The following is a 27746-nucleotide window of genomic DNA, read 5'->3' as shown; positions in this document are numbered from 1 at the left end:
TGTGTTTCCCTAGCATTTATTAGGTTGAGTGTTTAGGAAAATCAATTACAGTCAGTCAGGCATGAATTGATGAATGTTCTTGTAATAATTGTCAGCTGTTGAAGCAAATGTACTGTCTTCTCCTCACCCCTTCTCGGTTCCCTCAGAGGGCAGAGGTGGCACAGAGAGAGGCAGAGACTTTAAGGGAACAGCTTTCATCAGCCAACCACTCTCTCCAACTGGCCTCGCAGATCCAGAAGGCTCCAGATGTGGTGGGTAACCCGGGCTTTACCCCACCCCCACCCCTACCCCTACTCCATGTCACCCCTGGTTTCAACTCTTGCCTTTGGAGTAACAGTTGAAGCAGGAAGGAATATTTGATGGGTGTATTGGTAACTTTTCTAATTGCTGCAACAAATGGGAGGGAGGGAGGGAGGGAGGGAGGGAGGGAGGGAGGGAGGGAGGGAGGGAGGGAGGGAAGGAGGGCCGGCATGCAAGAGGGTTTATTTTGGCTCATGGTTCAGTGGCACAAACCATCATGTCGGGCATGGGAGCAATGTGCAGCAGCTGCTCACATGCAGAGATAGGTGCTGCTGCTGAGCTGGCCTCCATTTTTTTATCAACTTCAGGACCCCAGCCTTGGGTGCTACACCCAGTGAGAGTGTGTCTCCCATCTTAACTAACCCACTCCAAAGCTCCCTCACAGCCATTCCAAGAGGCCAGGTACTCAAGACCCTAAGGAGCTGACAGCGTTAACCACAGATTTATCAATTCTTAGCAGCTAGAACTTGGGAAGGTTGAAGAAGAGCCCTGCCAGTAGCACACAGGGTCCTCGTGGTCTGTGGTGACCCAGTAGGTATGTACATGGCCAGGGCCAGGTGGAGGCCAGTGGTGACTTCATGGGGAAGTCAAGGCTATCCTTCCAATGGGGCGTGAAGAATAGCAGCTGGCCCTGGGTTTATACAGTGGTTGGAATCTCACCTGAGATACAAATACTCTGGACAATTGGGATCCAGTGGTCCAAACATCTTTTGTCCTTTCTCTGTCTCTGTCTCTCTCTCATTTATTTATTTTGTGGATATTAGAGTAGTAGTTTCACATGTGTGAGGGTCAGAGGACAACTTGCAAGAGTCAGTTTTCTTCCTCCACTGTGTGAATTTTGAGGATCACTGCACTCAGGTCACCAGGCTTCTTTCTGCAGCAAGCTTTTGGGTTTTTTTTTTTTTTGGGGGGGGGGTTGTTGTTTTTTTTTGTCATGGCACCATCTCACCACCCCTGCTTTACTATTGTGTTTTGCTTTGTTTTCATTTTTTTAGATAAAGCCTCACTACAATAGTTCAGGCTAACCTCTAATTGGTGATCCTCCTGCCTCAGCCTCCTGAGTCCTGGGATTAAAAGTGTACAGTAACATGCCTCATTCCACATGACTTTTCTCAAGTTAACAGCAAGATTTGGTCAAAGTGATCCTGAACGAGCAGGTTCCAGGTGCCTTCGGCGACCTTGGGTAACTAGCTCTGGTGACAGAGCAACACATTAGCAAAGACCCTTAGTTCAGACCCCAGCTCTGCATTCTTAAAGAGTCCTGTCTTCCTGGCTGTTGGTTTTTTTGTTTGTTTGTTTTTTGTTTTTTTTTTTTCTGTAAAAGGAGGTTGTAGCTGGGCACAGTGTCAAACACATGTAATCCCAACAGAAACAGGAAGTTGTTTAACTTCATTCAATGTCATTTTCAGCTACACAGCAAGTTCAAGACCAGCCTGAGTTATATGAAACCCAATCTCGAAGGAAGGTGAGGAAGGAAGGAAGGAAGGAAGGAAGGAAGGAAGGAAGGAAGGAAGGAAGGAAGGAAGGAAGGAAGACAGAAAACAAACTCAGGGAGCTGAGGCAAGAGGATTGGCAGGATTGGCCAGGTTAAGCTATATAGCAACAAGACCCTGTCTCAAAAATGATAATATGCCCTGAGCATTTCACAGTGTGGTAGAAGGGTCTCATGTAGGAGACTGTTAGTTCTAAGAAGTAACTTATTTTTCTCTGAAATGTGTCCTTTATTCTTCCTTACTCAAATGTAGCTGCCCTGGGGACAGCACCGGGGCAGAGGCAAGCTGTGGAGCCAGGGCCAGCAGCTTCCCAGCTTCTGTGGCGGCCCTTGGTCAGGAGGAAGCCATTCATCCTAACATGACTAACAGGGCTTCTAAGCTAAATGTTTGGATTACAGAGAATCCTGGCACCTTACTGGGCCACAGCAAACCCAAACATTCCAAAAGGAAATGAATGTTTTTGCAGGTCCAGTCAGTTGTGGGGCCAGGGGTGGCTTCCACACTTCATCATGGGCTAAATGCAGCAAGTCCCTGGCTTCAGTCTCTCAGCCACAGCAAGCACGGACTTCCCTATCTGTGCCTTCCCATGGAGGCCACCACAGCCAGCAGGAAAAAATGGTCTGTTGGGCTTGCATGGCAGAACTCAGCTGGGAAGGAGTAGAAGCCACTGAATGTCTTACAGAACCATGATTCAGAAGACTGGAGGGGAGGGGCTCAAATATGAAGAGCTTGTCACGTGAGTGTGAGGCACCACACGAATGCCAAGCACTCCACAGGCGCCCTCCCCTCCGTCCAGCAACCTGCCACTCTTTCATGGACACTGAGCAAGACAGGATGTGCCAAAGAGCCCCTGTGCAGTGTCTACAGACAGATACTAGTTTGAGGCAGCACACTTGGCTGCCCTTTAGCCCATGGGAACTGTAATATTGGGAGGCAAGGCCATCTATGAGGCCAACCTCACTGATCAGAGAGGTGAAGCTGAAGCCCACACCTCTCCTGGTGCCAGGAAGAAACTGAAGGGCTAGCCTGGACCTACCCTCTGATTCCCTCTGCTTGTGCATTTTCGTTCTCCATTGTACCTATATCTCTCTCATTATTAGCCTCTAAAATGACCGTCTCCAGTATCCTTGCCCAGGCTTAACCTTTTCCATCCACCTCAATCCCTAGCCCTCTCCATTCTTTCATTGTATCCCACTATAGGACCAAGAGGAGTGTCCAGTATAGGAGACAGATGTGGGCCAAAGAACAGGTTTTCTTAGGAATGTGTTCATATCTCAGTTGACTTTTGTAGGACAATGTTTTCAGGTCAGCTTGAATGAGGAATTAGTGGCTCAAGTGCTCAAGGGTCTGGTGATCCACCCTAGATCCACCAAGAACTGCTCTGTGTAGATCGACTGTTTGATCCACCATCCCCAATACTTTAACTTGGGCTTGATCTGGCCCATTTTTAGGCCTAGGTCACCTTTTGGCTGGTTTTATAGACTCTGCCAAAGAACCCTTGAAACAATGTTTACAGTTGGCTTCTTCCAGAATGGAATGATCAGATCCGTTAGAATACATATATGATTCATACTGCATATGCTGCCAGGCTGACCCCTGACCTCCCTGAAGGCTGTTGTGCGCACCTCTTTTGTGTCCCCTTCGCCCGCGAATAAGGACACAGAGGCAGTAATCGGGTATCACTACAGACGAGGCTTTACTTCTTGTAACAGCAAAAGCGGAAAAGACCCCAAGCCTGGGAAAGGCACTGTTATATATACCCTAGAGTGGCATGTTCACTTCTGATTGGCTGTTCACTCATCACCCCATATTATGTCCCGGGATGGGCAGTGACTTTGGCGCGCCTTTTGCCTTTTGTACCTGCGCAGTCAGTTGTTTACAAGTGGGAGGACAGGATGTCCATGCCATCTTGGCACTGTGGCTCCCAACAGAAGGCCACTTTTTTTTTTTTTTTTAATTTATTTATATGTTTTTGAGACATGGTCTTATAAGATAGCCTAGGCTTTGCCTCCAACTCATTATGTAGCTAAGGATCACTTTAAACTCCTAATCCTCCTGCCTCTACTTCCAGAATGCTGGGACTGTGGGTGTATACCACATACCTAATCTCATAGGTCATCTCTCTTATATGACCCCCTTCCCAGATCCACAGCTAGGCTCTGCAGCTCCTATTGTGAAACTTTTGTGTTTTAAAGTTTTCTTTCTGATGTAAACTGGTACTTTTTAAGACAGTAAGAAATCACCAAAATGTCATGTAGTTCTAGAGTTTCTTCCACCCACCTGCCATTCTTGGGCTTGCCTCATAGGCACTAGCTCACTGGAGACAGGCATCCCTCGGGTATGTGCTGGGCAGGATAATATAGTTGGACTATAACCGAGGACAAGCCTGTAGGGGATATTTAGGAACTCAGCACCAGAGGGAGGAAACAGAACATCATACAAATTAAAGAACCAGAACAGGATCTGCTTGGCACACAGATCTTCATGAACTTCCATAGAAAAGGCCTGAATTTCCCAGGACAGAGTTAGGAAAAGTCACTTCCCTCAGTAACTGGCTATCCCAACATGTGCCATGTGCCCTATGACAAGCACTTTGGGCACAGGCTGGACAAGACTAAGATGAAGGAACATGTTTTGTCCTCTGCCTCTGTGTGTGTGCTGTGGAAGCGACACTCCAGTTCCCATCCATACCAGTCAGAAAAGCTTCCAGAATTATCCAGGAGTCATAACTACTTTAAAAAATATTTTTGTTTGGTGTTTGGGTACAGAGATCACTGTGTATCTTAAGCTAGTAAACTCACCATCCTCCTGCATCAGTCTTCCAAGGGTTAAATACCTATCTGGCTTATGTGTATTTCACATAGCATTTTAGGGGATGATGGGAGGGTGTGGGGATTGGTGTTTTTTTTTTTTTTTTTTTAATGTGTATGGATACTTTTTCTGCATGTACACTTGTGCACTCTGTGAATGTCTGGTGCCATTGAAGGCTGGAAGAGGGTATGGGATCCCCTAGAACTGTGAGCCACCATGCAAGTCCTGGGAACCAACCCAGATTCTCTGGAAAAGCAGCCAGTGCTCATAGTCACTTCTGCCACCCCCTTTTAATGTTTTCTGAACATTTTATTTTTATGTGTATGGGTGTTTTGCCTACATATGTGTCTATGCACCATGTGCATTCAGTGCTCATGAAGGACAGAAGAGTGCGCTGTGTGCCCTGGGGCTGGACTTAAATACAGTTGAGACCTTTCTAGTGGTTGCTGGAAAAAGAACCTGGGTCCTTTGGCAGAGCAGCCAAGTGCCCTCAACCACTAAGTCATCTCTCCAACCTCTGACGACATTTTTACCAAATACTCAGACTGAAGCAATGGCTCAGCAGAAACTTATGCTTTGACCTACACACACACACACACACACACACACACACACACACACACACATGCTTGGGGGACAGGAGATTAATGAATAAAAGAAACCATTTATCATAAGCACTTCTAAGCAAAGGCTCCACCGAAGTGAATATTCCTCATCTTTAAACTCTGTGCTAGTCTGGAGTAGTGTTGAACACCCATAATCCCAGCACTTGGGAGGTAGATGCAGGATAATTAGGATTCAAAGCCAGCCTCCCTGTATGGCAAGTTCTGCCTGAGGTACATGAGAGCCAGCCTCATTAAAACATCATCTCCCACCCTTCAGGTCTCTGCTCACTCACATGTCCCTACCTCGGGTAGACTTTCTTAGACCAATCTACTTTAAAGAGCCTTTCAATGTACATTCTTAATTCCAGCTCTCTCTTAATTCCAGCTGGCAGAGAGAGAGAGAGATAGCCTCCTACAAGTTCCAGGCTAGCCTAGGCTTACATGCTAAGATCCTGGCACTGAGTAAATAGTCTTTCTGACTTTAACTCTCATATCCTCCCTGTTCCAGTGTTCTGTAGTCCTTGGCACCACATCACATGTCACAAGTCGGTGTCTAACTCACCCAGCCCCACTAGACTGAGCCTGCAAAAGACAGGCTTTTTTTTTTTTTTTTTTTTTTTTTCAATTACCATATGCCTAGTGCAAGGTAGATTCTGAGAAAATATTTGCCCAAGTAACAGATCCACGTCACAGCAAAGGCAGGAAGTAATGTCCACCCCTGACTCCTGCTGGATGCACCCTCCTATCTTATGTGGCTTGTGCTTCAGTTGCAGATGGACAAGTCCCCAAGCTCTTGCCCCCTCCACGCCCCCACCCCACCCCCAGAGCTAGTGCTGCCTCGTCATTGCTTTGTCTTTCCTAGGAGCAGGCCATAGAGGTGCTGACCCGATCCAGCCTGGAAGTAGAGTTGGCTGCCAAAGAGCGGGAGATCGCCCAGCTGGTGGAAGATGTGCAGCGACTCCAGGCCAGCCTCACCAAGCTGCGTGAGAATTCCGCCAGCCAGATCTCACAGCTGGAGCAGCAGCTGAACGCCAAGAATAGCACACTCAAAGTAAGGGCGTGGAGGGGACAAAGAGCATGCATCAGGTGGGGTTAGTAAGCGTGAATGAGCTTTCAGGAACATACTGGCCCGAAACAGTAAGCTTGGTGAGCTTGAGCCCATGTCAATTCTGAGCAAAGTCCTAGATCCCTGGAACAGAGAAACTGAGTCTGACACCCACTACCCCTTCCCTAAGCACAGAAGTCCCTGGTACTTGACAGATGCCTGCCTGTTCCTGTCTGCCCACTTCACTGCTCCACCACCTGAGACCTTTCAAGACTGCACAGCACCCAGCATTGCTGGGCACTCCTTGTGGAGGGCTCAGTGGTCAGTCTAACAGGCCATCTCTGTAGGTTTATGTGCCTTAACAGAGCTCTGCTGGGAATCCCAACTTTCTCCTGTGCAAGGACCCAGTTCACAAAATTCTGGCCTCTCTGAAACTACATGGTATCCTTGAGATCTATGAGAAACCTATTAAGCCCCCAAAGCTGACAGTCACTTCCTTGTCTCTCCAGTATATACTGAAGCCCAGTGGCTTGGAACTCGATGTTGCCTCAACCCATAAAGCCATATGCTGATCCTCTTGTCCCAAATGGAATTCTAGGCAATTGAGCAGACACTGGCTTCTAAGTCTTTTTTCTAAGACCATGTCCCTAATGCAGAGCCCTTTTACATATACTAAATAATAGTAATTACACTTCAGTTGAATCAAGTGCAATTTAAAGACAGTTCTGGAATCCTAGATTGCTAGGTGTCAGGGCCAGGAGGGACTCCTGGGAGGTATGTTTGGCAGACAAGAAGGCGAGACCAGCACCATCCAGGGCTCTGGCTAGGTTGGAGGGCCTCCTGCTCTTCCCCCCGCACCCCCAGGATTTTCACCCAAGGCTGGCCTGCCCCTCCAGGTGTCTCCTTGTTCATGCATGAGTGAGTTAGTTCAGTAAATGAAGCAAATCTAGCTCCCTGAAAAATGGAAGAGGCAAGGTTGAAATGGCTCAGGGGTAAAAAGGCCTTGTTATCTAAGCATGATGACCTGAGTTCAAATCCCCAGCACCCATGTAAAAGCCATGGTTAGGCACATGTCTGTCTATAACCCCGTTGTTGTGGGGAGTAGAGACAGGAGGATTGCTAAGGCTTTCCAGCTTTGGCTTCAGTGAGAGATTCTCAGGGGGATTAGGCAGAGGACGAAGAGCAGAATAACCAATGTCCTCTCTCTCCATCTGTACATGCATGAGCGCGCGCACGGGGGCGCACACACACACACACACACACACACACACACACACACACACGCTCACATGGACTAAAGCATGAACCTGTAGTCACTCCTAGCTATTGGGGAAGCTGAGGGCAGGAGGGTCACTAAAAGTTCCAAGCCAACCTTGACTGTCACCATGAGAGGGACAGGTTTTTTTTCTTACATGAGGTGACCTAGTATAGCATGATGGTGCATGCCTACAATCCCAGCTCTTGAAAGACAAGAGCAAGAGAGAATGGCCTGTGAGTTCTATGCCAACCTGAGCTGCATTGCAAATGTCACCTTGTGTTTTGAGACAAAAGCTTTATTGGGACCTGGGGCACAAAGAGAAGGCATAGCTGGCTGGCCAGCAAGTCCCAGGTATAAGCCTGTTTCTACCTCCCACACTAGGATTAAAAAGTTTGCCACATGCCCAGCGTTTCTATGTGGTTTCTGGGGTAGGAGTCGGGTTCTCATGCTTACCCTGAAAACACTTCACCGACAGAGCCATTTCCCTGCCCTCGTTTTTTTTTAGTGATTTTTTTTTTTTTTTCTGATACATGAAAGTTTAACCCAGAGCCCAGTTTTGCTGTGAGTTTGTGGCTGATGCCAGCAGCACCACAGCTCTGCCAGGCTAGTGTCTCCTTTGGCAGGGATATCTTCCACTTGCTCAGAAAGTATCTGTGCCCAGGTATCTCTGAGGAGGAGGCCCTGGGCTTGGGTAGATGGCTCAGCCCAACATTTCCTCCTCTCATCTTGCCTGGCTGGCATGAGAACTCAGGTTTGACGTCTCTGCCCTGGATGACATCATCATTCAATTTTTTTTCTGGGTCTCCTCTGTCCCAATAAGGGCTTGACTCAAACGCATCCTGCCCATGGCTCCCTGGCAGAGCTACAGGCTGTCAGCCCTCCAGTTCTCATATAGAGCAATTTCTTCTGAATCAGTTAAGGCTCTAATGTTTGCCTTTACACACACACACACACAAAATGAAACAGAGTTGCACAAATTAATGTTCTTATCATGTCTTGGGGGAATTCTTTAATACTGCACAGTTAATGAAACAATCCGGCGATGCGTCTTTCCAAAATCATCCTTCCCTCCCCCTCGTCTGATCTAATAATCAAAACATATCCTCTAGTAACGAGACTTCTGATTTTAATTATCTTAACTCTTTGTTGCCAAGAGTAAAGATGGCTCCCGTACATATCAAAGCCATACACAGAAGGCCTCGGAGGCCACCAGATAGGCGGATCTCCCTGCTATGCTTCCCCATACCTCCCTACAGGGGTAAGGTTGGTTAAATGAGGGATCTTCTCAGGATTTGTTGTTTGATTTTGAGCAGTGTAAGTGTGTATTTAAGACAGATTTCACTGTTTAACCTTGGCTGGCCTAGAGTGCTCAGTATACTAGGCTGCCTTGAACTAACAGATAGGTACCTACTTCTGCTTCCTGAATACTGGGATTAGGTCTGGGCCACTCTGCTCAGCCATGGCTTCTTCTTTCCTCTTTTTTTTTTTTTTTTTAATGTGCATAATTTATAGTCTCCAATTTGATTTAAACTAAATGTAGACACAATCATTAAGGAGATATTTTATGAATAAGATGAATAAGGCTTATCACCTCCTCAACCTGTCATGCTTCAATAATGAGGAACTCTGACCTTGCAGTCACAGCTCCTATAACACCACAGTGACATCTTGGTTTATACTACTGTGCCTTTCTCCTCTTCTTCCTCCTCCTTCTTTTTTAGACAGTGTCTCATTTTCCACCTTGGCCTGGAATTCACTGTGTAGCTAAGGCTGGCCTTGAATTCCTACCCTGATCTCCCAAGTGCTAGGACTATAGGCACGCATCACCACACCCATTTAATGGTTTCATGGTCAAATCAGGGTCCATGTATTCAAGACTGGTCTCAACTCATTTTGTACCCAATTATGACCTTGAACATCTGCTCCTACCTTTAGAATGCTAAAATTATAGGTGTACTGCACTGTGCCCTGCTTATGTGATGCTGTGGTGCTGGGCATGGAACACAGAGCTTCATGCATGCTATGCAAGCACTCTACCGACTAAGCTACATCCCAGCCCATAGGCAGAATCTTGAATCCTAACATGATTGCTGGTTTTTTTGTTTTTAAACCAATACATTTTATGGGTGTTGTCTGGACATCCCAGGCAACTCATTAATTGCTTGTCGTGCCCCAGAGTGTTGAAACTGCCCCAACCTTCCCCACCATGAGGTCTCATATTTACTAGTTTCTCTTGGCCAATGTTCTACTCTTTCATGCAGCCGTCACGGTTAGCTCATCACCATCCATGTCTTCTCACCTTTAAGCAGGTGTGGAAACCAGCTTGTGAGGGAGAGCTGTTTTTTCCTGCCCAGTCTGACAAGTGTTCAGCAGCACTGGGCCATTTGTGGCGGGTGATTCTGAGTTCATAATTAATGAACTGCCATGACAGGCAGCTATTTTTGATAACTGCTCCATGGCTTTGTCAGAGCACTCTTCATGGAGAAGCAATGTAATTAGCCAGTCACCTGCACTGTCCTCACTGTGGCATGGAAAATGTCACTAGTGCCTTCAATTAGAAATGAGTGTTTATGGGAAAGGCTAGCACGTCTCAGCCTAGGATGTGGTCCAGTTGATTGAGTGCTTGCAGAGCATGCAGACACCCCTGGGTTCCATCCCCAGCACTGCATGAACTGGTGTGCTAGTGCATACCTGCAATCTCAGCACTCTGGAGGTACAGACAGGAAGATCAGAAATTCAAGGCCAGCCTGGGCTATAAGAAACCCTGTTGCAAAATAAACAAAGAGATCTGAGCTAAGATTAATTAGGCACTCAATTTATAACGATACTATACCAGCAAGGTGGCTCAGCAGATAGAGGACCTGCCAGACAGCAGGTGTTTGATCCACTTTTGTGGAACAACCAGAGCCATTCCTATCTAAGGAGACCACATTGAACTCTGGGGTTAGGACCAGGCCTGCCCTGGTGGCCTGGTGGGTAAAGGCACTTGCATGCAAACCTGGCAACGCAGAATCCACACAAGGTCAAAGAACCAATTCTACAAACATCATACTCTGACCACACAATGGTGTGCATGCTTACATCCACACATAATAATAGTAATAGTAAATATTTTCAGTGATGAATAAATAAAATATAAAGCTTCCAGGCTGTTGAGATGGCTCAGCAGGTGAAGGTACTTGCCACACAAACCTGGCAACTTAAGTCCTATTCCCAGGACCATGTAAAGGTAGAAGAAAAGAATAGACTCTACAAACATTGTCCTTTGATTTCCACATAGACACCATGGCACATGGGCCCACACACATATACACAAATCCATTAATAGTAAAAACAAAAACAAAACAAAACAGACTCTAATCATGACAACCTTTTTTCTTTGAAACAACATCCTATGTAGCCCACACTAGCCTCAAACTAGTCGTGTGACTGAGAAGGCAGTTGAACTTGTGTTTCCCTGTCTCTACATCCTGGGATTACAGGTATATACAGCCATGACTGCTTTGTGTGCTGCAGGATTTGGAGCCCAGGATTTCATGAATGCTAAACAAGCATTCTGCCAACTGAGCTATTTTTCCAGCCCTCTTTCTTTATCAGCCCCATTACAGGGTAAAATTAAGTGTATACACTTGGCAGTAACAAGAATCTCAGACTTGGGAGGCCTAGTGTGCCTCCTACTGGTTCTTCCCTCCTGTGACTGCTTTAACCCCCTGTTGCTGCTCTCATTTGGCAGAGCAGAAACATCCTAACTGCCCCAAAGATGTCTGGCTTATAAGAAACAGGCTGGAGCTCGGAGCCTTCTTAGGCTGACACACTCCATCTCAGCCCCTCCCTCTGCCTTCCTCCCAGCTTTCTGCCATTCTCTGGAAGTCACCTGACATGTGTTCACATCTGGCCTTCTCAAAACACTGCAGATAATACTTTTCAGTGTGTCCTGCTATTTGACTGTAGGGAAAGGAATGAAATAATCACTTCTTTCCGAACACCTTCTGAGAGTCTTTTATAGGAAAATGAGTGCCTACCATTCTCCATTTGATTATCCCTGAGAAAACCATTATAATTTATAAAGTTAGCAAGAGATATTTAAAAGGGAATGAGGTGGAGCAATCTTATGCAGTGGAAATACACAAGAAATTTGTCAGCAGAGGCAGTGGAAGAAAATGAGCTGAGTGGATGAGAGAAAGCAATGGTCTGCTTGGAACTCTGGGTAGGTTCTGATACAGAGGAGTTTTGAGCCTGAGGGACCAAGCAATTAGGCCTTTTCTCCTCAGGTTCCAGAATGCTCTCCATTGGTCTCAACTAGAACCTAAAAAGACACCTAGAGGCTTTATAGATAATAAGGTACCAGTGGCTGAAACCCTGAAAGTTGTTCAGCTCAACCTTAGAAACATGTTGACTCACAGGCTCCTGCCCTGCATACTTGTAGTTTACCTGGATTAGCCCCTTCTCTCCATGTTTTCAAAGACAAAAACAGATCTTAGATGGAAGCACCTGAGACTTACCGCCCAGTCCCAGGAAAACCATCAGTGTAAAGATAGCATAGAGTCTTGGATGTATCCTGCAAGCTTACAGAATACTCTGGAACACTTAGGCATATCATCATCCTAGAAATATACTGCAGTGCCACAGAGGGCAGTAGGACCAGTCGCTGTCAGCCAGAGTCATTCCCACAAGAATGAAGCAGCTTTCAGTGAGCCACACAATGGAACTGGCCCTACTCCCTAGGCCCTAATGTCTAAGTCTTCCAGTGACCATGCTTGCTAACTTCCTGGTACTTGCTTACGTTCCTCTGCATAGCTGTGGACAGCTTCCACCAAAATTGCAGTTTTACCTATACTCTCCAGGCAGTCAAACATATTTGTTCAAAACCAACATGATGCCTTTGAAGTGTTAGGACCCAGGCTGTGCTTCCATTTACTGGCATTTTATACACAGTGGGATTTTTCTACCTTAGTGAAGCTTTTCCCTTCTACTCTCACTGAGTTTTATACTAAAACCTCTGGTTGTGTTTCCATGTGTATGCGTGCGCGTGCGCACACACACACACACACACACACACACACACACACACACGTACACTCACACCAGGTCATAGAAACAGAAAGGAAAAGTTGGCTCCTTGAATGCAGGGTTGCTTATGGGGATTGTTGTCGGTAAAATCTGACAACCCGCTTCAAGATGTGGCTACTAATAAAAACCCTCTGTTTTCAGCAACTGGAAGAAAAACTCAAAGGCCAGGCTGACTATGAAGAAGTGAAGAAAGAGCTGAAGTGAGTATGGAGAAGCATGAGGCCTTCTAAGACTGTCCACTGATGGGTGCAAAGTGGTACCCAAACCCAGAACACCAGCACTTTGACTGTTCTCCCTCAAGTCTCTTACAGTCTCTTGTTTTTTGCTTGGTTAGCCGATTGGCTTTGTGATTGGGTCTCACATAGCCTAGACTGGCCTGAAACTCCGTATATAGCCAAAGATGATCTTGAATTTCTGATCTTCTTGCCTCCACCTCCCAAGTGCTGGGATTTCAGACCTGTACTACTACATCTGGTTTATGCTGTGCTAGGGCTGCCTAGCCATCTACCCAAAGCCTTATGAATGCCAAGCATTCTACCCACTGAGTCTCATCCCAGCCTTCTTTGGACTTTATGAAACTGTGTGTTTAAAGTATTCCAGTATGCATGGAATCAGAGCAAATACTGCTCTTATAGCAATTGTACAGTCTGAGCCTGTTTCTCAATGTAAATTCCCCAAGCAGAAGCAGAGAAAAAAACTTTTCCCATTGAAAGCTCAGGGCTTCACAGCACAGGACCCTGTACTCAGGACCACAGGCCTTCCAGATGCCATTCCATGCCATCTTTCTCAGTATAAAAGCTTGCATTTGAAAGCCTTTCTACCTCTGACTCCTCCTTCTGGGACTGAGCTCTTAAACCGTCCTGTCCCTCTATCCCTTAGTTCATGGAAGTCCCAGCTCACTGACCCTATCCTGCACCCCCACACACAGTGCACAGGGCTCCCCCTTTACCCCTACCCAGCTATCTCCAGCTACCCCTTGGCTTTACCCTCTAGTCTTGCAAGATAAGTCAATTCTGTGAGTGACCCATGTAGTTGCCTGTCTTTACATCATAATTTGTAGTCAACGTGGTGCCACTCAGGGCCCTTCTTGGCCTCTCCCGTCCCCCACTGCAGCTGTGCCATGTAGATGCTTTGCTCCTTTCATTTTACCTGGAAGCCCTTGGTATTCATTCCTTTTATTGGTGCTATGAGAAAATCCCTAACTAAAGCAGCTTTAGGAAGGAGGAGAGGGAGCTTTGTCCTGACTCATTGCTTGAAGGTACAATGCCTCATGTTAGGGAAGGACAGTGGCAAACACGTAAAGTACAGAACACACGGCGCCCTCAGCTCGGAAGCAGAGAGCGCTCGATGCTGGTGCTCAGCTCACTGTCTCCATGTTCAGTTCCGGTCCCCACCCACCCACAGTAATGATGGCTCTTCTCACCTCTGTAAATCCAGTCTAGAAGCTTCCTTGTAGACATGGACAGAGGTGTGCCTCCCAGGTGATTCTTTCTCAGGTCTTGGGCCCCCTCTTGTGTATCCATAGGAATCCCTCCACCTGGCCTGCGTCCCTTCCTTCCTAATACACTTTCACTTTTACAGATACCCTCACTGTCTCCTGAGTCAAGCCAGCCCCCCCACACTGGTATCTTCTATAAATCCCATCTGCCTTTTGCCTGCTGGTGACCTCCTTCAGACTTCTGCTGAGACTCCTACACTGCCCCCCTCTACCTCCATCCCCAGGACCCTCTCCTCTCCTCTCCTCTCTTCTCCTCTCCTCTCCTCTCTTCTCTTCTTCTTTCTTCTCTTCCCCTCTCCTTCCTCACCCTTTAACCTCTTCTCCATCAGCAGCTTCTTGAACAAACCCCTAAGTGCACCCCGACTGCCATTCCTGTCCTTATAATAAGCTCTGAACTCCTGACCCCAATTTCTTAGCTTAGTGACATATACTTTTACCTGGCTTATATGTCCATAGCTTCCTCGTTTACCCTTCTTTTCCCTCAAATACCAAAGAAGGGCCAGTGAGATAGCTCAGCCTGACAACCTGAGTTCCATCACCAGAACTCACTATAGAAAAAGACTAAAATGCAGACATTGTCTTCTGACCGCTGTACATGTCATGTGGCACATATGTGCCCACACTCCACACATACATAAATAAGTAAATAGGTGAGAGAGTGAATGAATGAGTAATTTAGAGATAAGCTAGGTACATGGCATGGTGGTGCTGACCTATAATACCAGCTCTCAGAAACCAGAGGCAAAGGATTTTGAGTCCGAGGCCAGCATTGGCTACATAAGCAAGATGCTGTTTCAATAAAAAAGGACAGAAGAAACTGAACCTTCTAGTTTTGAGCCAGTGTGCAGCAAGTGCATGATGTTGGCCCACATCTCTAATACCAGAACTCAGGAGGTGGAGACAGAAGGTCTTGTCCCAAAAAGCAAAACAAAACAAACCACTCTTGTGCTTCCTTGGCTCTGCCCCATCCCTCCCACCCACCTAGTCCATGGCCAGACCCCATCTTTGAGAATCTGTACTCCAGCTTATGTGCCTTCAGCTGAAGACATTACAGCTGCATGCTGACCCTCACCTCTTTTCCAACTGTCTATCTGGCCCCACTCCTGAGTCATCATATTCTGCATTTACAGGCTCCAAATGCCCATATTTCCACTGCTACTCCCCTTGGGTGACATGGAATTCAACTTACTCTGTAGACCAAACTGGCCTGCAACTCACAGAGATCCACTTGTCTCTGCCTCCCAAGTGCTGGGATTAAAGGAATGCATTACCGTAACACCCAACTTTTTTTAAAAATACTTTTTATTATTTACTTCATACATTTGTACATGTATCTTGATGACACACTCCTGTGGTCCTTGAAGGGAAAAGTCCAGTTGCACAGACCGTACAACCTGCCCACCCTGAGCCTTGTTGATCCTACATAGGCTTTAATTTTTTTTAATTATTTATTATGAGCATAGCTACACGTATATGGAAGTCTGGACAGCTTTCAGTTTTCTTCTATTATGTGTGTCCTGGGGGTTGGACTATGTTGCAAGCCTTGGCAGCAGGCACCTTTACCCACTGAACCATCTTACCATCCTGTCTTCATCTGCATGGCACCTGCTCAGAGCCCCACAGACTCATTTCCCCTTTCCATGAGGGGACTCGAGATGGCATTATGGAAGCCTGAGGGCCTGAGGGCCATCCCTGGCCGCCACATAAAATACTAGGCAGGACAGCATGTGCCTGTCTATAGTCTGAGTACTGGGGAAGCAGAGTCAGGAGGATCTGTGCCTCACTGACCAGCCAGTCTAAAGGAGACACTCACCATCGACCTCTGGCCTCCATACTGCATGTGTTCACATACATGAGCACACAGAGACAGAAACAGCATAAGAACATCGGATCCATGAGCCTGGTATGTTTGTAGCTCCTGGCTTGTTCAGACAGTCCAGAGCCCCAGTAATCTGGACACAGCTTACATCATTGGCAAAGGAAACAGGAAAGCAATACTCTTGTCCCTCACCACATCTGGGGCTGCACAGGTCCCTCCTGATTCTGACCTACTCCTGTCTCTTTACTCATTCCTAAGCAAGCACCAGTTCCCAGAGGACACATGAGTAGTGGCCATGGGTGATGAGTTCCTCTCCTTCTGCCCTCCCTTCATAGAACTTTCCATTTCCTGTAAGCTTTACAAACCCATTCAGCTTACAACAGTGTGATGTCTGTATTACACTGTAAAATGAGTTTGAGCAGACCTGGTGTGACTTCAGATGGAATGATTTACATGCTAGGCAAAAAAAAAACTTTTGCTAACCAACTGCTAGTTGAAGACTGGTTCTTTTAGAGGCATTATCAAATTCAGTTCCTGCCAGGGAAGTTGTTAAAGTTGTCAGTTCCCACTGCCTGCAGAACAGGAACCAGAACATTAATGACTATTGACAGGCCTCTAGTAAAGGGAGAGGTTCAAAGTAACCACGTGTCTTGCCTTTTTCAGCACCCTGAAGTCCATGGAGTTTGCACCGTCGGAGGGAGCAGGGACACAGGTATACCAGCTCACTTTGCCCTCAGAGTGGTGGCAGCAGATGCTGGTCGCTGCTGGCCTCTGGGGCCTGCATCTGCATCTCCACACTGATAAGAGAGGCTTATGGCTGCCCAGTCCTTCCTCAAGAGCATTTCACTAACTAAACCCGGTAGTGGTCACCCATAAGGCCAGCATTTAGGAGGTGAAGGCAAAGGGGTGAGGAGTCTGAGGCCAGCTTCAATATTCCATAAGAATATGAAATAAAAAACACTAATAAAAAGAAAATAGAGAAGGGGGAATGCATGGATTGATCCTTGCTGGGCCTTGAACTCTGGGTAGGGTGCTGACCTAGTATCATGAAGCCCTGGTTCCATCTCCAGCACTGACAGAGTACATGGGGCATGGTTGCATGGGGCAGGAATCCCAGGACTTTATAGAGACAGGTGGACAATAGTTCAAGGTCAACCTTAACTACTTAGTGAGTTTGAGGCTAGCCTGGGGTCCAAGAGACCATCTTTAAAAGCAATAACAAGACTTGACCAAGTGAAAGCAAATCATCTCAGTAAAGACAGAGGCTAGTGTTTGCCAAGCTGCTCAGTGGGCCCTGGGGATGATGACTAGAAACACAGATGAAAAGAGTTTCAGGCTAGATATTATGACACCTTTAATCCAACACCTGGGAGTCGGAGACAGTCACTCAACTCTTTGTGTTCTAAAACAGCCAAAACTACATCATGTGATACTGTCTAAAAAAAAACAGTAACAATAATTTTGGGGGCTTGGGTTCAATCCAACACCAAAAATAACATCAGCAAATATTTAAGGTTGTGGTACCTTGTCATCGAGCAGCCAGTTAAATTACATCTCAGTCTTGCATGGTGGCACATACCTGTAATACTGGCACTCAGGAATAGAGGCTGGAGGATCTGGAATTCAGGACCAATCTGGGCTACATAGCAAATCCAAGGCCAGCTTAGACTACGTGAGACCATGTTTCACATATACACAGTATGTTTATATAAATCATGAAGCCAGAAGTGACGGTGCATCTATAGTCCCAGATACTGAGAGACTGAGGCAGGAAGAGCCCAGTACTCTGAGGCAACAAACTAAAACCAAAGAAAAATTTTCTAAAATGTTTAAAACCTACATCACAAGTGTACTTGTGCTCCCGCTATCTAGAAGGCAACTGGTATCATCATGGTGGACAAAAATCAAACAAAAACAGGTTCCTCGCTGCCTACTTTCAGGGTCAGCAGCTTATCCTATTGCCAAAAGATGTTCAGACATCAATAGAAAATAATTGTCAACTAGAATGGAGGTTCAGCAGTTAAAGCACTTGTCACACCCAACGTTAGGAGTTCAGATCTCCAGAACCTACCTTGTAAGTGCTAGGTGGGTATAATGGCCCACCTGTAATTCTAGCCTTAGAAGAAAGAGACAGGGCAAGCTGCTAGTAAGACTAGCCATATCAGCAGGCTCCAAGTTTGATTGAGAGACCCTGCCTCAGTGAATAAGGTAAGAGGATGATGGTTAAGATAACCCTAGGGCTCACATGCATGTGTATATACACATATAGACACCACACAGAGCATGTGTACCCACACGCATGTATATATACACACATAGACATCAAACATATCTACACACACATAAAAAATGGCGAAAGAATATCTGTAAGTCTAAAATCTCAGCTAAGTCCTTTTTGTAAAGAACTTGAGTTTTTTTCCCTTGAGGAAGTCAAGACAGCGACACATGTTGCAGAGTCATGAAAGCTGAGCTGGGGAGTGGATGGGTTTAAGGTGTCCCCATGGTGATCCCTTGCTCTGCCCTGTGCAGGACTCTACCAAGCCCCTGGAGGTTTTACTCCTGGAGAAGAACCGCTCGCTGCAGTCCGAGAATGCCACGCTACGCATCTCCAACAGTGACTTGAGCGGTAGGTGGATGGGCATCACACACATTGTGCTTGGTTCGCTTCCAGGGGCCAAGGACCACCAGGAGAGTGAACCTTGTGTCTGGTTTATGTGTGCATGATGGGAGTGACGCTAGGTGACCAAAACTTGTTGAACTAACCCTGAGTGTTTGGTGTCCCCTCCTTCACTGCTCTGCCCCACCCCATCCTGCAGCAATATGTGTGTGCTCGCGCCACAGCAAATCGACAGAGGTTGGCTAGGGACCTTACTGAAAAGTCCCAAAAGGGACAACCTGAGGATGTTGGCTTTCTGATCTTTTCCTAGTTGTTCTGTGAACAGGCCAGGGGTAAAAGCAAGCATGGCCTCCCTCTGGCTTCAAGAGGTCGCCGGCCCTCCAGTGGTACTTTTCTTTCTCCACAAGGTTTTCTTTGGGAACATTGTCTCTCCCCTATCCTTAGCCTCTCATTTGCTCATCCTAGAATGGTGGAGTCACTGACTGCTTTTGGATTTAGCAGCTGGTCAAAGTGTGCAACTGTTATCATAACTCCAGTTCTTAAAATGTGCGCGCCTTCGATCAAGGGGACTCAGTGGGTACATTTGCCTTGGAGCATGTGGTGTGAGCGACCCTATGGGTCCCCAAGTGTCAGTGTTTGCTAGTCAGGCAGGGTCCTTGGAGGTAACTGCAATACTAGAAGAAGCCCCAAGATCTGTCAGCTCTTACCCATGTGTGTTACCGGAACATTTGTCAAGGGGATTCTCCCGGCTGCAACGTACAAGAAAGGTGCAAACACGAATGCATGTGGCTTGTTTTGGGGGGCCTTGTTTGGCTGATTCACAAATTCAATCGAAAAACAAACCAACACTCCACTTTGGCCCTTGTTTTAAAAAAAAAACAAAAACAAATTGAAAAGAAAAATCTGCACTTTTTTTGTGGGGCACACTTTGCATTCTGGTCTTGGTTTTTTTTCCCTTTTGAATCCCCCATAATGCATTCTGTTTGCCCTTCCTTGTAGGGTCAGCCAGGAGAAAAGGGAGAGACCAGCCTGAGAGTCGGCGCCCGGGACCCTTGCCGGCCTCCCCTCCTCCTCAGTTGCCCCGCAACACGGGGGAACAGGTTTCCAATACTAACGGTACACACCACTTCTCACCAGCGGGGTTAAGTCAAGACTTTTTCAGCTCAAACCTGGCCAGCCCCAGCCTACCCCTGGCTTCTACAGGAAAGTTTGCACTAAACTCTCTTCTGCAGCGACAGCTAATGCAGTCCTTCTACTCCAAGGCCATGCAGGAAGCCGGAAGCACAAGCACGATTTTTTCAACAGGTCCTTACAGCACAAACTCCATATCTTCCCCAAGTCCATTACAACAAAGCCCAGATGTAAATGGCATGGCGCCATCTCCCAGCCAATCAGAAAGTGCTGGGAGCGTCTCAGAGGGTGAGGAAATTGATACAGCAGAAATCGCCCGGCAGGTCAAAGAACAACTGATCAAGCACAACATTGGACAGCGCATTTTTGGACATTACGTCTTGGGACTATCTCAAGGGTCTGTGAGTGAGATTCTGGCCCGGCCGAAGCCCTGGAATAAGCTGACTGTCCGTGGCAAGGAGCCATTCCACAAAATGAAGCAGTTCTTGTCTGATGAGCAGAATATTCTGGCACTTCGTAGCATCCAAGGCAGACAGAGAGGTGAGACATGTGCAAGTGTGCCTGGCGCAGTGCTGTGTGCATGTGTGTGTATGTGTGTATGTGTGTGTCTGTGTGTGTGATGAAACATTTGTACATCACATCAGGTAACGTGCTCTTCAGTGCTACCCTATCCAGAGTTCAAGGCTCAGCCAGCAGGAGCTAGAAACCATTAGCTTTGGGAACTCTGACCTAGGAAAGTGTGGTCAGCACCTGTGCTCAGTAAACTCAGTATTTCAGAGCTCTGTCTTTAATTAGAGGAAGTTAGGTCATGCATGTCATCTGACAGGTTTAGCATCCTTGGGTCCACTTGGCATCAGGTGCTGGCTTCCTTCCAAGAGCAGATCCTCGGGTGCCATCCAACTCTGTCCCAGCAGCACAAACAGCTGTAATGCTCACGAGGCGCTGGCTCTGAAGCAAGCCTGTCAGAGTTGCCCTCTGCCTCCTTTCCCTTAGAAGAGAACAGATCTTGTATCATTTATGTCCAATTAGTGATTTTTCACTTTTCTAGCACCACAGACAAAACATGCCTGCCTTCAATAAATCACATGAAAGTTTCACGTAGTCCCCCTTCCCACCATACCCTGAATAAATGATGGAAAGTCAGACACTCCCACAGTATAAATAATTTCTTCCTCCTTAAGAACCAGGGGTCCCTGGGCTGAATGAACAGTGACACAAGTGACATTGTTTTCACCCCCAACAGAAGCACCCTGAAATTCAGACTAAAACTCAGATAAGAGATGAAGGTCAGACAGTGAATGTCCATCAAGAGTGCTGCACATTCTTCAGATGACCTATGAGCTCTATCCTTGACTGGCAGGCAGGCACCTCTCCCTCCTGTTGCCTTTCCTAGTGGTGAGGCCTGTGGGCCTTGAACAAGTCAGTTGGCTCTCCTCCACGGTAGACCCAGTGCCTGTAAGAAGGTTCAGGAACGCCCATGTTGTACAGGAAGCCTTGAGCCCTTTCTTTAGAGGCAGGCGGCTCAGCTCTCATGTCACACAGCCCATGTCGTCAACGCCACCATCCCCCTGATTGTTTTGTTCTTACCACACTTGTTTTTCAACAGAGAATCCAGGCCAGAGCCTGAACAGACTCTTTCAGGAAGTACCGAAACGAAGAAATGGGTCTGAAGGTATGTCTCAGGCAGGTGTTTCTCTTTGCAGTCAGTAACCTAGGAAGCAGCATGTCCTTAGCTGTGTATTTGGGTTAAAACTGTGCATTGTGATTCTGGCCTGGAACCTGGTGTGAAAAACAGCTAGTAAGTATAAAACAAAGCACGGGTTCAAAGGCGCCCAGCCTCTCACTCCCCTTTGAGCTGCCAAAGCTAGACAAGCCATAGCCAAGGTCAGTCCCTGAAGCATCAATCCTAGGTTGGACTCCAAGGACACTATGCCTCTTTTCTCAGAAGCAGGTGACAGAACAGTTGTGCTCTGAGAAAAATCAGGTGACCATGTCAAACCAGATATTGCTGCTTCCTTAAATTTTTAACTCTGAAATATCTCAGAAATCCCATAATGTGGACAAATTCCAAACAAGGCTGGTTCTTCCACAGGCATTGGTGAGCCAACGTCACCATGCTCTTTTAAGTGGCTCCTTCCCAAGGTATCCTCATTATTAAATGTCCGCTGAGAAAGGCAGAGGACAATTACAATGTCTGGATGGCCTCCACAAAGGTCTGGGCCCAACCCATGAGTTCTAGTACCTTAGGGGCATCTGAAGGTGTATCTACTATGCAGAGTACTGCCACATGACCACAAGGATGTATTTGTGTCCTTAGGGAACTCAAGAGGCGTTGTTTTTTTTTTTTGTTTGTTTGTTTTTTGTTTTTTTTCTTGTTGGTAAATTTCAAAAAAAAAAAAAAAAAAAAACCCCACACATTATGTAGTCATAAATCTAGAAAGGTTCACATTCACCCTCCTCCCTTTTCACATGGCACATCCCAATGAGTGATCCAGGATTGGTCTCACCTAGGGCTAGGGATGTAGCTCAGTCTCAGTGGTGGATCATTTATCTAAATGATCCTAGTGAAGGACCAGGGACATTGTTCAGTGGGTAAAGCACCTGCCTGTGATCCCCCTTGAGAGGCAGGGGAGTGGCTCAGTGAAAGAATACTTGCCTAGAATCTCCCAGTGAGGAGCTGTGGCATGGCTTAGGGATAGAGTAATTGCTTGGCATGCCTAAGGCCCTACATTCAATCCCCAATAACACAGACAGACACACACACACACACAAAGGGGAGTCAGGCTCAACCTTTTACTCTTTGCCACCATTCCATGTTTATTTTTAGGAAAAATAAATGTACAGAGCCTGAATGTGGTCTCTAGACAAAGCTTTTGAATGACTCAGGAAAAGGCACTGCTTTGAGTTTACCTTCTTTTGCTATACTCTTCTAAATGAGTGGTTGCCCCTCTGTGCTAACCCCATGGGTATACTCTAGCTCAGATGGTAAGAAAGCCTGTTCTGCCAATATAGTGACCATGACTTTGAGACAGGTTCAGCAAGAAACGTTCCAGGCATGTTCCACATCCATGCCATGAGATCACATTTGCAGCAATTAGGGACAAGTGGGAGACCATGCCCATCTTCGGTCAGTCGCCAGCCTCACCTGGGGGACCTGTGTCAGAATGTCTTGGTATGACGCTGGTTTTCCACTTGAGATCTGGCTCTGATGTCATCGTTGTGACTTTTCCCTGCAGGTAACATCACTACCCGGATCCGAGCATCTGAGACTGGTTCTGATGAAGCCATCAAGTCCATCCTGGAACAAGCCAAGAGGGAACTCCAAGTGCAGAAAACCGGTAAGGTTTCTACTTCCTCACGAGCTGCCTTCAGACCTAACTATAAAAATGGTGGTGAGTGTTCTGGTCAGCAGCAATTACACTCTTTTTCTCTTCTCTTCTCTCTCTAAAGCGACAATGAGTGTGATCTCGAACATTAGGGTGTACAAAGGGAACAGCTGACTAGACTTGTGCTTCCTCTTTCCTGGAGGCAGGGTAGTTGTTTTAGTTTCTGTACTTGAGATAGGGTCTTGCTATATAGCTTGAACTCATGATCCTCCTGCCTCTGCCTCCTGAGCATTAGAAGAGACTGTCTTTGATCTCTGAGACTCTGACTTCTGGTAGTCATTTACAGAAATTATGCTTCCCAATTTTGGCAGATCAAGAGAAGGATGGGTATGTGGCCCATTTAGCTTTAAAATCTCCAGGAAAGAAGGCCAGGATGGATCTAGAAAGATGGGTCAATGGGTAAAATGGTTTGAAGACCTGAGTTTGGATGGTCAGAACCTACATTAACAACAAAATCTAGCAGAAAGATCTGTAGCCCTGACCCTTAGGGATATGGATGGAAATGGGAAGGTCTCCAGAATCTCATGGGCCAATCAGCCTAGTTAATTCGACAGCAAAGAGCTATCCCAAACAACTTAGAAAGACAAGGACCAACATCCAGGTTGTTCGCTAGCCTCCACAGTGCTCTGTAGCACATGTATGTTTATGTGCACACACGCACACGCGCACACACACACACGCACACGTGCGCACACACACACACACACAAAAGAAAGAGGTACAGAAAGATGGCTCAGCAAGTGAAGGTCCTTGCCACCTCAACTGACAATCTGAGTTTGATCCCTGGCACCCATAAGGTAGAAGCGAACTGACTCAAGCAATTTATCCGCTGATTTCTACCATCCAGCACAGCAAACGTGAGCCCACGTGCATACACATAAAATAAATAACCATAATTTTTTTTTAATAAAAAAGAAAGCCAGGGTAGGAGCGTGTCCCCATCGATCACCCTCCATGGTCAAAAAGCCAGCTACCGTATGACAGAGGCCACGGAGCAGCAGTGTCAGTCCTTTGTGCTCCCTGCTTTAACAAGGTAGCATGAAGCGCACAGCTGCCAGGGGCTGCCCACCATAACTTCACCTGTGTTTGTTCCTCACAGCTGAGCCAGTCCAGACATCTTCCACATCAAGCAGTGGGAACTCTGACGATGCCATCCGCTCCATCCTACAGCAGGCCCGACGGGAAATGGAGGCTCAGCAGGCTGCCCTTGACCCTGCCTTAAAGCCAGCACCACTGTCCCAGCCCGACCTCACCATCCTCACCCCCAAGCTCCTGTCTGCCTCACCCATGTCTACTGTGTCCACTTACCCCCCTCTTGCCATCTCCCTGAAGAAAACCCCTACAGCACCTGAGGCCAGTACCTCAGCTTTGCCCAGTGCCCCAGCCCTCAAAAAAGAGGCTCAGGATGCACCCACACTGGACCCACCAGGATCAGCTGATGCTGCTCAGGGAGTGCTGAGGCCGGTGAAGAGTGAGCTAGTCCGTGGCAGCACCTGGAAGGATCCATGGTGGAGCCCTATACAGCCTGAAAGAAGAAATCTCACTTCTTCCGAAGAGACCAAGGCCGATGAAATGACTGCAAGTGGGAAAGAAAAGGCAGGCAGCAGCCAACCTCGGGCTGACCGCAGCCAACTTCAGGGACCCTCAGCATCAGCAGACTACTGGAAAGAGTGGCCCAATGCTGAGTCCCCATACTCCCAGAGCTCAGAGCTGAGCCTCACTGGAGCCAGCCGCAGTGAGACACCCCAGAATAGCCCTCTGCCCTCTTCCCCAATTGTGCCCATGGCAAAACCGGCCAAGCCTTCAGTGCCCCCACTGACTCCTGAGCAGTATGAGGTCTACATGTATCAGGAAGTGGACACCATCGAGCTCACTCGGCAGGTCAAAGAGAAGCTGGCCAAGAACGGCATTTGCCAGAGAATCTTCGGGGAGAAGGTAAGGGACTTCGCTATGGGGGCAGGCATGGCTTCCCATCTCTTCTTGGGCCTGGAGACAAAGTGCCCACCCTATATATCATAGGAATATTAAATGTCACCAACTCCCAAAATTCTAGAGGCCACTAGCAAGTGTCCCAGCCCCCTAGCTCTGTCTGCTGAGTCCCATTGTGGCCCAGCTTTGGGGCTTGTCCATCACTTTGGTATCCTGCGTATCTCGGCTGCCCTGTGTGGTAGCTGGTAAAATGGACATATCACATGAGGAAGCATAGGTCCAAGAGTGTTGACTGCAGACAGCAAGCTGGCAGGGCACATGCAACAGAGAACACCTCTGCAGGCCAGTTTGGCCCTCAAAGGTCTGACAGAATCAGACTTCTGAGAACCAGAGCACACATGGGAATGAAACACCTCACAGAACAGAACTGCTCCGTGGTGATTCTGTTTGATTCATCTTTTTGTGTTTGTTTATTTCACTTCATTGTTGTTTTAGGAGGGGTTTGGTTTCGTTTGTTCGTTTGTGTTCTTATTTTTTGAGGCAGGGTCTCCCAATGGAGTCCTGCCTATCTGAAACTCCCTGTATAGCCCAGGCTGGCTTCACACTGGCGGGAATCCTACCTGTACCTCCCACATGCTACAATCACTGGCATGTGCTGCTGTTCAGCTCCCAGTTTTTCCTTTCTCAACACCTCAAGGCCCCTACAGACCCACTCACAGCTTCACATTCTCTCTCCCTGGCTCATGAAAGTGCACTCATTTATGGATGAGCTTCTAGACCTAGCTGTGGCAGATTCAGGATAACAGGATTTACCATGCCTGTAAAATCTAAAATAAACATAAGAATCTGTATCATTAGAGATTAGCCATGAATTGTAAATATAAAGAGGAGCGCTCCTTTCTGAGATGACACAGGAAGTGGATCAGCAGTAGCCAGCGCCTGTCCCTCTGTACCCAGACCCTCTCTGTCTCGTCTGCATTAGCCTTAACTCAAAGGTCTGTTTATGACCTCTTTGCCCTAATTTTTTAAGAAGTAATGGGGGTGCATAGACATGAGGATGCGAATTGAAAGTCCCTGGAGAATTTCAACTTCAGCACTGTAAAAATAAAATTTGTGAACATTTAAATAGACATTTTGTGCTCCCACCTTAAATTTAGCAGACTTAATAACGTTGAATTTGTTTGGCCCATGAGTGCTGCTTATTCTGGAATTGGAAAGCTTTGCAGAGTGATGGGAGGAGGCCCCTAAATATCTCTGGGCTACATCTGCGTCCTGGGGGGGTGTTTGTGCCCATACATATGTATGGCCATATGTGAGAGGCAGCAGCCTGAGTGTATGGGTGCAAGTGGTCGGTCGTCTGCAGCTCAGATTTGCTCCTGCACTGACTCCCTTTCCTCACCAGCGTTTCTCTCCTCAACCTGGGAGCAGACTGCAGTCAGAGAGAGGGACCCTGTGCCAATGCCCCTCCAGTATCCCGATTCCTGTGGGCTCTGATTCCAGTACCCCAGCCTCTCCTGATAACCCCAGCAAAGAGCAAGATGCTCTGCAGTGTTTGTTCCCCAGTTTTCAAGATGACCACCTTGCAGCTTCTGCAGGGTCCAGGCCCTGGAGAAAGCCAGTGACTTCATACCCCTTTCCAATAAGAGCAATGACTGTACTTTCTCTTTTTTGTTTTTGATCATGCTGGGGATGAAACCCAGGTCCTTGCATAAATTAGGCACATCCCAAGCCCATCACTGGGAGATTCTAGGCAGGTGCTAAGCCACATTCCAAGTAGAAGATGTGATTATAATAATTTCTTTTGTTCAGAGCCCTGTCCCAGGATTTTATCCTATCAGAAATCTGGAAAAGCTTATCTCTGCAAATTGTCTAGACTATGGTTTTGTGCTCAGGGAAAAAAAAAAAAAAAAAGAATCCTTCCATGTGCTTCATTTCCTCCATTACCCACAGGGCCACATGTACATCTCTGGGGCACCTTGCAACATCATGCTGACTTCTGGAAACTGACAGCTGCTTTTCTTCCTTTGCTTCTCCAGGTACTGGGTCTGTCCCAGGGCAGCGTCAGTGACATGCTCTCAAGGCCAAAACCATGGAGCAAACTGACCCAGAAAGGCCGAGAACCCTTCATCCGGATGCAGCTCTGGCTGAATGGAGAGCTAGGCCAAGGTGTTCTGCCTGTACAAGGGCAGCAACAAGGGCCAGGTGAGGCTGGCTGGCCACCCTCTCTCCGCAAAGGCCTGTCAGGCACAGTCTCCATCCATGAGAGTGGTTTTGGTTTGGGGGAGGGGGTTGTTATTGTTAGTTTTTGGGGGCAAGGAGAGTGGTGAGATAGTCTTTTTATATTTCTGAGACTGATCTCAAACTCACTATGTAGCCCAGACTAGCCTCAGACTCACTGTAGGCAAAGCTGACCTTAAGCCCACAATCCTCCTGCCTCAGCCTTCCATGTGATGGAAAGATAGGCATGTACCCCCATACCTGGCTCCTCGGGTTTCAGGAGTAAAGAGGCTGAGCTTGGCTAATTTTATAAGCAGCAGACAATTAGTTACCAATTAAGAAAATGCTGTTTATATATAAATATAGATAAAGGTCAAGTACTTCCACTGGGGAACTGAGAAGGAAATCCAGCCAGAGTGACTTCAGAAGAAAAAGTGTTACAGGCAGAGGCTTCTGCTACCTTGACACTTTATAGACTTGTGCAACCCTCATTCCAACTCAGCATCCTGGCCCTCAGCTTGAGCACAGGAAGCCCCCTCCCTCTGGACTCCCGCTTACTCCTGTATC

At 47.1% G+C, this 27746-nt stretch overlaps 1 protein-coding gene across 11 annotated transcripts in view; it reads left to right on the top strand.

The window, feature by feature from the left end:
* The window catches only part of Cux1 (cut like homeobox 1), a 313743-nt gene that overhangs the window by 229878 nt on the left and 56119 nt on the right, over nt 1-27746 (top strand). For 2 of the 11 annotated variants that reach the window (XM_076923239.1, XM_076923234.1), the window contains exons 10-19: nt 147-251; nt 6078-6260; nt 12724-12782; nt 16563-16611; nt 18429-18525; nt 19516-20187; nt 21254-21319; nt 22884-22985; nt 24133-24968; nt 26999-27164. In XM_076923239.1, the coding sequence (XP_076779354.1) occupies nt 147-251; nt 6078-6260; nt 12724-12782; nt 16563-16611; nt 18429-18525; nt 19516-20187; nt 21254-21319; nt 22884-22985; nt 24133-24968; nt 26999-27164 (2335 nt within the window). Of the gene's footprint in view, nt 1-146; nt 252-6071; nt 6261-12723; nt 12783-16562; nt 16612-18428; nt 18526-19515; nt 20188-21253; nt 21320-22883; nt 22986-24132; nt 24969-26998; nt 27165-27746 lie in introns of all 11 variants that reach the window. The other 9 variants (XM_076923238.1, XM_076923233.1, XM_076923244.1 and 6 more) reach the window with 6 other exon arrangements.

The sequence above is a fragment of the Arvicanthis niloticus genome, chromosome 24 (genome assembly GCF_011762505.2).
Source record: "Arvicanthis niloticus isolate mArvNil1 chromosome 24, mArvNil1.pat.X, whole genome shotgun sequence".
Lineage (NCBI taxonomy): Eukaryota > Metazoa > Chordata > Mammalia > Rodentia > Muridae > Arvicanthis > Arvicanthis niloticus.
The sequence above is the reverse complement of the archived record's forward strand: the minus strand, read 5'-3'. Positions and strand labels throughout refer to the sequence as shown.